Genomic DNA, 11,391 nt, shown 5'->3' on the forward strand with positions numbered 1-11,391 from the left:
GGTCGATCAGCCACAGCTCAGGGAAGCAGTACTAACCTCTGGAGAAACCCTAGTGGAGAATGGCTGGCCTATGGTGACCATGAAAGCTCTTTGCCTTTTGAATTATCTGGGTACCATCCAATGGAAGCCCAATCAGCCAGAGCTCAAGGAAGCACCACTACCTCCGGAGGAATCCTAGTTGAGAATGGCTGGCCTATGGTGACCATGAAAGCTCTTTGCCTCTGGAATTATCTGGGCACCATCCAATGGGAGTCCGATCAGCCAGAGCTCAAGGAAGCACCACTACCTCCGGAGGAATCCTAGTTGAGAATGGCTGGCCTATGGTGACCATGAAAGCTCTTTGCCTCTGGAATTATCTGGGCACCATCCAATGGGAGCCCAATCAGTCGCAGCTCAAGGAAGCACCACTACCTCCGGAGGAATCCTAGTTGAGAATGGCTGGCCTATGGTGACCATAAAAGATCTTTGCCTTTGGAACTAACTATCTAGGCACCATCAAATGGGAGCCCAATCAGCCACAGCTCAAGGAAGCACCATTACCTCCAGAGGAATCCTAGCTGAGAATGGCTGGCCTATGGTGACCATGAAAGTTCCAAAGGCAAAGATCTTTCATGGTCACCATAGGCCAGCCATTCTCAACTAAGGTTTCTCTAGAGCTTTGTAAGGGGTTCCTTGAGCTGTAGCTGATTGACCTCCCATTTGATGGTGCCTAGATAGTTCCAAAGGCAAAGATCTATCTAGGCACCATCAAATGGGAGGTCAATCAGCTACAGCTCAAGGAACCCCTTACAAAGCTCTAGAGAAACCTTAGTTGAGAATGGCTGGCCTATGATGACTTTGAAAACCCTTTGGCATGCAAAAGCCACCAACTTAGTGTCCAAACATGCAGATTTTAGCATATCCACACTATTGGACAGTAGTAAGACGACATTTAGTGGTTAGATGCCATCTACCCATCTCTTCATGCAAATCAGCATGGAAGCAATATAACGTATCAATGGCAAGCTGTACCTACCTTGTAAGGAAAATGCTTCCTTCACCGATACAGGGACACCAAGAAGAGGGTACTTGTCTTTAATCGTTGCTTCGTCCTCTGCCTTGGAAGCCACTAAATCATCTACTGCCCGTGCCTCACAAAGGGCTTCCTCAAAACGGTCACACACTAAGGCATTGAGAGCGGGGTTCACCTCTCTGATCCTGGAGATAAAGGCCTGCACCACAACACTGCTCTTTAGCTGAAAAGAGATACGAACAAAAATCGGGAAGTCAATTGTTATCTTTTGGAATATTACTCTATGAAAAACATATTAACACCATGTTAGAAGCTTGTGGGATTTTGGAATCTCTGGGCCATCTGTATGACAAGGGTCAAGGCACGGAGTCACAGAGCACCCCACATGTGGGCTTTTCTGCAGGACAACTTCAAGGTTACAGCCCTAGGACACGTCCATGCAGAAGGCAGCTGAACATGGAAAGAATCAGAACAAAGTATTAAATTGATAAGCAATCTCAGAAATGGGACCAAAGGTCGGGGCAGGCAGAAGACACGCATGTTCAGATACAGGATTAAGGTCAAAAACTGAAAACATGGGAACTTGGCAACACCAGAAGTCAGGGACACTCGAACTGGAGACAGTGGGAGACTTGGGGGTGGGGTCACTAGAGGCACAGAGACAATGGGGTCACAGGAAAGTACAGAGATCAGTTGGGCTCTAAGATTCTAGGTTTCCAGGAACACAGTAGAGGTCTCTTGCACACTGGGGTGCTGGGAACACAGGAGTGGGGGAAACACAGAATCACAGGTGACACCATTTTGCAGGGATCACTGGAGGCACAGGACTTTTTGGAGATATGGGAACTAGGGGGTCACTCAGAATTCTTGAAACAGCAGCCTGAGTCTAGGAACACAACCTGCTGCTCTGCCATTGGATGGTGGCTGAGCACAGTTTAAATATAGGAGGTAGAATGGGAGGATAGACAGGAAGTAGCCATGGGGGGAGACTTGGTCTTTTTTTGCTTTTCCACTTACAGGTGTCTTCCCCATCCTGTGACGAGACAGTGAAAGGAGTAGCAGCCTGCTATAGATCCAGACTCTCTGCTCTCTCCTCCTATCAGCATGCTCTTTGCACTGCTGTACACCTGATTGGCTTCTTGTGTAGCATCTCCCTCCCCTCAAGAGAACGTTGAAAGTCAAACCAAAGTCAAGTCAAGGACTTTTCTCTACTGCAGTTAGAGACACTGTCACTTCGCCCAATCACAGCAAAATATCTGTCTTCATGAGGGACCCCACCACCCTTTTCCCACATCCCTGATGCTCACCTTGCCAGTGCTCTCCTGTTGCTTTATTCTAAAACCGCCAGTGCGGGCTCATGGTGGGTGTTAAGGGAGTGGTGATGTCGCTCCCTCCGTCAGCTGATAGTGCTCAAGTCTAGTGATTGGCTGCTAGACCTGGGCACCGCCACTGGGGAGGAGGTCACTGGCTCCTCCATGCTCTCTTGCAATGTTGCTGGATTGTGACAAAGTAAGGAGCTCATGGGGGCCTTTACAAAGACACTGTCCCTTTGCCTTGAACGGGTTGAGGACGTTGAGGTTCTCCTAACTTGACATAGTTAGGGGCCTTGGGATTGGCTGCTAAGCCCAAGTTACTATATCATGGGAGGGGATCACATATTCCATACCTGGAAGTACGGGGTATTTTGCAGCAGCTCTAAAAGCAAAAATTTGAGTGGTGAGGAGTGCGCAAAATTATGAGTATTAGTTGATTAAAGGGTGAGCTTTAATGAACAAGTAAGAAGCAGGCACGAGGAGCGGAACCGAGAGGGGCCAGCGAAAAGCAAGCACGAGGAGCAGAACCGAGAGGGGCCAGCGAGAAGCAGGCACGAGGAACGGAACCGAGCGGGCCAAGCGAGAAGCAGGCACGAGGAACGGAACCGAGCGGGCCAAGCGAGAAGCAGGCACGAGGAACGGAACCGTGCGGGCCAAGCGAGAAGCAGGCACGAGGAACGGAACCGAGCCGGCCAAGCGAGAAGCAGGCACGAGGAACGGAACCGAGCGGGCCAAGCGAGAAGCAGGCACCAGGAGCGGAACCGAGCGGCCAAGCGAGAAGCAGGCACCAGGAGCCGAACCGAGCGGCCAAGCGAGAAGCAGGCACCAGGAGCCGAACCGAGCGGCCAAGCGAGAAGCAGGCACCAGGAGCCGAACCGAGCGGCCAAGCGAGAAGCAGGCACCAGGAGCGGAACCGAGCGGCCAAGCGAGAAGCAGGCACCAGGAGCGGAACCGAGCGGCCAAGCGAGAAGCAGGCACCAGGAGCGGAACCGAGCGGCCAAGCGAGAAGCAGGCACCAGGAGCGGAACCGAGCGGCCAAGCGAGAAGCAGGCACCAGGAGCGGAACCGAGCGGCCAAGCGAGAAGCAGGCACCAGGAGCGGAACCGAGCGGCCAAGCGAGAAGCAGGCACCAGGAGCGGAACCGAGCGGCCAAGCGAGAAGCAGGCACCAGGAGCGGAACCGAGCGGCCAAGCGAGAAGCAGGCACCAGGAGCGGAACCGAGCGGCCAAGCGAGAAGCAGGCACCAAGAGCGGAACCGAGCGGCCAAGCGAGAAGCAGGCACCAGGAGCGGAACCGAGTGGCCAAGCGAGAAGCAGGCACCAGGAGCGGAACCGAGCGGCCAAGCGAGAAGCAGGCACCAGAAGCGGAACCGAGCGGCCAAGCGAGAAGCAGGCACCAGGAGTGGAACCAAGCACCAGGACTGGAACCGAGCAGGCCAAGCAAGAAGCAGTGTGAATGTCTCTGACCAAACAATCAGAAACAGACTTCATGAGGGTGGCCTGAAGGCCCAACGTCCTCTAGTGGGCCCTGTGCTCACTGTCCGGCACCATAGAGCTGGATTGGTAGTTGCCATTGAATCCCAGAATAGTCATTTTCACAGATGAGAGCAGGTTCCCCCTGAGCACATGTGACAGACATGAAAGGGTCTGGAGAAGCCGTGGAGAACGTTCTGCTGCCTGTAACGTGGTTCAGTATGACCATTTTGGTGGTGGGTCAGAGATGGTCTGGGGAGGCATATCCATGGAGGGACGCACAGACCTCTACAGGCTAGACAATGGCACCCTGACTGTCATTAGGTATCGGGATGAAATCCTTAGACCCATTGTCAGACCCTACACTGGTGCAGTGGGTCCTGGGTTCCTCCTGGTGCAGGGGGTCCTGGGTTCCTCCTGGTGCAGGGGGTCCTGGGTTCCTCCTGGTGCAGGGGGTCCTGGGTTCCTCCTGGTGCAGGGGGTCCTGGGTTCCTCCTGGTGCAGGGGGTCCTGGGTTCCTGCTGGTGCAGGGGGTCCTGGGTTCCTGCTGGTGCAGGGGGTCCTGGGTTCCTCCTGGTGCATGACAATGCTTGGCCTTATGGGGAGAGTATGCAGGCAGTTCCTGGAGGATGAAGGAATTGATACCATTGAATGGCCCCCACGCTCTCCTGACCTAAACCCAATAGAACACTTCCGGGATGTCATTTTCAGTCCATCCGACGCTGCCAGGTTGCACCTCAGACTGTCCAGGAGCTCAGTGATTCCCTGGTCCAGATCTGGGAGGAAATCCCCCAGGACACCATCTGTGGTCTCATTAGGACCCTCCCCCGACGTTGTCAGGCATACATACAAGCACGTGGGGGCCACACAGACTACTGAGGACCATTCTGAGTTGCTGCAATGAAAATTCAGCCAAATGGACTCGCCTGCTTCATAATTTTTTCATTGTATTTTCGGGGTGTCTTTGAATTCAGTCCTCTGTAGGTCGATCATTTTAATTTCCATCAAACGATGGGGCGTCCTTACGTTCCTCACACATTACCCTGTCCATATCAGTATAGAGATCCAGCAGGAGATATTTCCCCATTGAAATATGATGGATTTTTTTCATTTATTTTTTTGAGCAGTATATACACACGGAGTGGAAAATGCATTTATTCGACATACTCCCCTGCTACATTTATACACCTACCCCACTGTTTACCAATGCCTGGAGAGTGTCGGCATAGAAACATTTGTCAGTACACCGGAACCATCCTAGGAGAGCCGGCTAGCAGAGTCTCCTTATGTCAGTGATCCCATCAGAGTCCTCCATACATCAGTGACTGGTAATCACTGGCCGGGACCTTGTGATTGAGAGCCACGGCGCGTGTAGGGCGCGCATCCCCTACCTTGAAATGCAAAATCACACACACACACACACACACACGTATGTGAACCCCTTGGGATTACGTGGAGTTTTGCATGAATTGGGCATAAAATGTGCTCTGAACGTCATCTAAGTCACAACAATAGAAGAATTTCTAATGAATTCCAGAGTTTATCAAGACATTTTGCAGGAAAACGTACGACCATCTGTCCGCCAACTGAAGCTCCGCAGAGGATGGGTGAGGCAACAGGACAATGACCCAAAGCATACAAGTAATTCAACAAAACAATGGCTGCAACAGCACAGAATACGCCTTCTGGAGTGGCCCAGTCAGAGTCCTGACCTCAACCCGATTGAAATGCTGTGGCATGACCTTAAGAGAGCGATTCACACCAGACATCCCAAGAATATTGCTACACTGAAACAGTTTTGTGAAGAGGAGTGGTCCAAAATGACTCCAGATTGTTGTGCAGGTCTGATCTGCAACTACAGGAAACGTTTGGTTGAGGTTATTGCTGCCAAAGGAGGGTCAACCAGTTATTAAGTCCAAAGGTTCACATACTTTTTCCTCCCTGCACTGTGAATGTTTACATGTTATGTGCAATTAAACCATGGCAACATCTAATGTTTGTGTAGTATTATGTTCAGCAGACTGTGTTCTTCTATTGTTGTGACTTAGATGACGTTCAGAGCACATTTTATGCCCAATTCATGCAAAACTCCACACACACATACATATATACACAAGCACCCGTGCCGTGATTTTGCGCACCTGTGCCGCCCTCTAGCAGGATTTCTGCTATAGGGCGGATGGGAAGCAGTTAAGTAATGACAAAGTTATCACCAAATAAACAGGTCCATAGCAGATATTTAAAAATTGTCCATAGCGGGGTGAACAGGTGTGAGAGCCGAAGTAGTTAAGGAGCGGGGACGCAGCACCCTTAGCAACCGATGCCTCGTTCAGCTCTCAGTGGGGTTCCCCTGCTGACGGCTAAAGTGTAGACAAAACAGCTGCCAGAAGGTATCAGTAACAGGTATTGGCGAGTGCAAACAAAAAAAAAAAAAAAAAAATATGGTGTTGGTGCATCCCTACCAGGCACTGTGGGAGACGTGGGGTCTGGGGTACACTATGGGACACTCCAGATAAAGTGCGGCGCTAAAATCATACAAATAGTCTATAGATGAATCAACATAAAATGGACATAGACATCAATTGCTGATGAAAGTTCATAAGGTGAGTAAAGTGCTCAAAAAATCATGCGTCTTCCTGGGCCTGGTGGACATATAAGTGTATAAGCAATGCGCACTCACCAGAAAGCGCATGTAAATGCGCATTAGTAGTGATTTGATGGCATCTAATAGTCATCATGGGATGATAGCAGGAATCCTAATTCAATTTAGGAATTTCAACAATTTAGGATTCCTGCTATCATCCCATGATGACTATTAGATGCCATCAAATCACTACTAATGCGCATTTACATGCGCTTTCTGGTGAGTGCGCATTGCTTATACACTTATATGTCCACCAGGCCCAGGAAGACGCATGATTTTTTGAGCACTTTACTCACCTTATGAACTTTCATCAGCAATTGATGTCTATGTCCATTTTATGTTGATTCATCTATACTATTTGTATGATTTTAGCGCCGCACTTTATCTTATTTGTATTGAAGGTTTTGTTTGGTTACCTTGTGCTTGGCTGCTTTTTTATTTACTTTTTCCATCACTCATTATCTTGCTTACGCAGTACCTTTAGGCGCTCACAATTACCCATATTTCCTATACTATGGGACACTGTTGGGGGCACTATGGGGGGCTGGAGGATCTGCAGCAAGCAAGGGAGTACAGCAGGGGGCTGGGGATACTTTGGGAGACTGAGAAGCACTGTGAGGGCTATCAGGGGGCCTGAGGGCACAGTGGGAGATCGAAGGGCACTGCGGCCCACTGCGGGTGGCTGGGTAGCACTGTGCCTGATCCCCGACTCCTGTACTCTGTATGTTACCTACTCCTGGCCCCTGCACTCTGACGATTACACAGTCCCTGCATTATGTACACACTCCTAGCCCCTGCGCCCTGTACATTACACACGCCTGTCCCCTGCGCCCTGTACATTACACACGCCTGTCCCCTGTACATTACACACGCCTGTCCCCTGCGCCCTGTACATTACACACGCCTGTCCCCCGCACAGTGCACACGCCTGTCCCCCGCACAGTGCACACGCCTGTCCCCTGCGCCCTGTACATTACACACGCCTGTCCCCTGCGCCCTGTACATTGCACCTGCCTGTCCCCTGCACCCTGTACATTGCACCTGCCTGTCCCCTGCACATTACGCACGCCTGTCCCCTGCACACACATGTGCTCTGCACATTACACACGCCTGTCCCCTGCACCCTGTACATTGCACACTCCTGTCCCCTGCACATTGCACACGCCTGTCCCCTGCACCCTGTACATTGCACACGCCTGTCCCTTGCACATTACACATGCCTGTCCCCTGCACCCTGTAAATTGCACACGCCTGTCCCCTGCACATTACACACGCCTGTCCCCTGCACCCTGTACATTACACACGCCTGTCCCCTGCACTCTGCATGTTACCCATTCCTGACCATTACATACAGTACACACGCCTGACCTCCATGCCCTGTACATTACATATGCCTGTCCCTTGCTCTTTGTATGCTATCCATTCCTGACCCCTGCATTATGTACATCACACACTTCTGACCCCTGCACATTACACACCCCCATCCATCACACACACAGATACCTGACCCCCCAAGCCCTGTACATTATATACCACTGCACTCTGTATGCTACCCATTCCTGACCCCTGAATTATACACATTACACGCTCCTGACCCCTGCACTCTGTATGCTACCCATTCCTGAGCCTGAATTATGTACATTATACTCCTGTCCCCTGCACATTACACACTCCTGACCCCTGCACTCTGTATGTTACCTATTCCTGAACCCTGTACATCACACACTCCTGACCCCTGCACTCTGTATGTTACCTATTCCTGACCCCTGAATTACGTACATCGCACACTCCTGACCCCTGCACTCTGTATGTTACCTATTCCTGACCCCGGAACTATGTCCTTTAACCCCTCCCCCCCACACACTGTATAGCACACAATTCGGACCTCCGCATTGTGTACGTTATAGACACATACATGACCCGGGTGCTCTGTACAAGTCTGTAACCCCTCCCACAATGTTGTCACAGCCAATCACCTCCTTCCCCTCCGCCTGTTCAGGTCCTGTCAGATAGGCTGTTTGGTATCTACGTGCTCGGTGCAGCCTCATCTGTCATACTCTGTGGGGTACTTGTGCGCCCGGAATGGAACTTCAGTATGTGATTACCGGAACCTCGGTGTTGATGAACTGTTGGCGCCAATATTGCGCGACATGAAAATTTGTGACTACCGCCATTTTATTCTCCAGGGTCAGAAAATATTTTTTTTTGGGGAGGGGGATGGGTTAAGCAATTGTCACACCTAATTTTTTTTTTTTTTACATGTGAGCAAAAACCTTGCTTGCATACGGTCACTCTGTCGTCCTCGGTTGCGCCCTATTGGTGGACCCCCCAAAACTGTGACCGGCCCATCATCAAACGCCATCACTGATTGGACGGGCTGCCAACAACTTCATCACTGCCCGGCCAATCACTGAAAATGAATTGAGGCCCCTCCCACTGGTCTCCGCCCATTTAAAGGGGGGTTTAAATCCAGGAAACCGAAAGCTGGGCGGTAATGGAGGGGTTAATCTGGATGGGGTCACATGACCGGCCCCGTGAGGGGGGGGGTCCACCCGGAAGCAGCTCACCTCTCCTCTCCGGATCTTCTCCGCCAGCCCCGTGGCCGGGATGAGCAGCAGCGGGTCACGGGGCGGTCCCGGGGTCGGGGGGTCCCGGGAGAAAAAGGAGGCGGCCCGGACCAGGAGCAAGAAGAGCTGGGAGAAGGTCCGCAGGAGGAGCGCCACCACTCGGCGCAGGACGGCCATTGCAATGTACTGACACCGCCCGGAGAGCACCGCAGAACCGAGAGTCCGATCCCGACTGAGGGCGGGGAGAGACGTTATATACTACCAGTCAGCCAGAGCTCACACTACGGGGGCGTGTCCGCTCTCAGGACAGCCGCCGGTTGGAGGAGAGGAGCGTGGGCGGGGTTAGGGAGGAGCCCCCGTTGTCGCTGTCAAGCTGCGTGTCCCCATTTCCGCCACTGGAGGCGCTGCTCTACAATTACTGCAAAGGATGATTGGACTCTTAAAGTGACAGTACACTCTGACAGCTGGAATCCGGCATCCCTCCTCTGCTGCCGGCGGAATCCGGCATCCCTCCTCTGCTGCTGGCGGAATCCGGCATCCTTCCTCTGCTGCTGGCGGAATCCGGCATCCTTCCTCTGCTGCTGGCGGAATCCGGCATCCTTCCTCTGCTGCTGGTGGAATCCGGCATCCCTCCTCTGCTGCTGGCGGAATCCGGTATCCCTCCTCTGCTGCCGGCGGAATCCGGCATCGCTCCTCTGCTGCCGGCGGAATCCGGCATCCCTCCTCTGCTGCTGGCGGAATCCGGCATCCTTCCTCTGCTGCTGGCGGAATCCGGCATCCCTCCTCTGCTGCTGGCGGAATCCGGCATCCCTCCTCTGCTGCTGGCGGAATCCGGCATCCCTCCTCTGCTGCTGGCGGAATCCGGCATCGCTCCTCTGCTGCTGGCGGAATCTGGCATCACTCCTCTGCTGCTGGCGGAATCCACCATCGCTACTCCGCTGCTGGTGGAATCCAGCATCCTTCCTCTGCTGCCGGCGGAATCCGGCATCCCTCCTCTGCTGCTGGCGGAATCCACCATCGCTACTCCGCTGCTGGTGGAATCCAGCATCCTTCCTCTGCTGCCGGCGGAATCCGGCATCCCTCCTCTGCTGCCGGCGGAATCTGGCATCACTCCTCTGCTGCTGGCAGAATCCGGCATCCCTCCTCTGCTGCTGGCGGAATCCGGCATCCTTTCCCTGCTGCTGGCGGAATCCACCATCGCTACTCCGCTGCTTGTGGAATCCAGCATCCTTCCTCTGCTGCTGGCGGAATCCACCATTACTCCGCTGCTGGTGGAATCTGGCATCGCTCCTCCGCTGCTGGCGGAATCCGACATCGCTCCTCCACTGCTGCCGGAATCCACCATCGCTCGTCCGCTGCTGGCAGAATCCGGCATTGCTCGTCCGCTGCTGGTAGAATCCGGTATCGCTCCTCTGCTGCTGGCAGAATCCGGCATCGCTCCTCTGCTGCTGGCAGAATCCGGCATCGCTCCTCAGCTTCTGGCGGAATCCACCATCGCTCCTCAGCTGCTGGCGGAATCCACCATCGCTCCTCCGCTGCTTGCGGAATCCGGCATCATTCCTCCGCTGCTGGCAGAATCCACCATCGCTCCTCCACTGCTGGCAGAATCCACCATCGCTTCTCCACTGCTGGCGGAATCCGGCATCGCTCCTCTGCTGCTGGCAACCATTCTAGAAATCTACAAATTATTCTTTCTTTTTTTTTTTAACTTCCTGTTAGAGGGTGGCTACCAACTGCCTATGGTTCCCCTGTATGTTGGAAGGTAGTCACCCTCTCTCGGTCCCGAGATGGCAATGGTTCCTTTTGGAAATTTTCAGGCCAAGCCACCTTAGAGCATTCTGCACAATCTCAGTGAGCGGTATGTTGCGGCAGGGAGGTCAGTGAGCGGTACGTAGCGGCAGGGAGGTCAGTGAGCGGTATGCAGCGGCAGGGGAGGTCAGTGAGCGGTATGCAGCGGCAGGGCGGTCAGTGAGCGGTATGTAGCGGCAGGGCGGTCTGTGAGCTGTATGTAACGGCAGGGGAGGTCAGTGAGCGGTATGTAACGGCAGGGGAGGTCAGTGAGCGGTATGTAGCGGCAGGGGAGGTCAGTGAGCGGTATGTAACGGCAGGGGAGGTCAGTGAGCGGTATGTAACGGCAGGGGAGGTCGGTGAGCAGTATATAGCGGCAGGGGAGGTCAGTGAGCGGTATGTAGCGGCAGGGGAGGTCAGTGAGCGGTACGTTGCGGCAGGGAGGTCAGTGAGCGGTACGTAGCGGCAGGGAGGTCAGTGAGCGGTACGTAATGGCAGGGGAGGTCAGTGAGCGGTATGTAGCGGTAGGGCGGTCAGTGAGCGGTACGTAGCGGCAGGGCGGTCAGTGAGCGGTACGTAGCGGCAGGGAGGTCAG

The 11,391-nt window shown here is 53.3% G+C and overlaps 1 protein-coding gene across 1 annotated transcript in view; it reads right to left on the minus strand.

Moving 5' to 3' along the window:
• The window catches only part of FAAH2 (fatty acid amide hydrolase 2), a 17,443-nt gene extending 8,136 nt beyond the window's left edge, over positions 1–9,307 (minus strand). The window contains exons 1-2 of the mRNA XM_089660095.1: positions 9,009–9,307; positions 1,016–1,235 (exon numbers count right to left, since the gene is read on the minus strand). Coding sequence (XP_089516221.1) covers positions 1,016–1,235; positions 9,009–9,185 — 397 coding nt within the window. The 5' untranslated portion in view covers positions 9,186–9,307. The remainder of the gene's footprint in view (positions 1–1,015; positions 1,236–9,008) is intronic.
• Positions 9,308–11,391: the final 2,084 nt, after the last annotated feature.

Source organism: Staurois parvus, unplaced genomic scaffold (assembly GCF_062004578.1).
Source record: "Staurois parvus isolate SC_StPar_1 unplaced genomic scaffold, SC_StPar_1.0 ptg001201l, whole genome shotgun sequence".
Lineage (NCBI taxonomy): Eukaryota > Metazoa > Chordata > Amphibia > Anura > Ranidae > Staurois > Staurois parvus.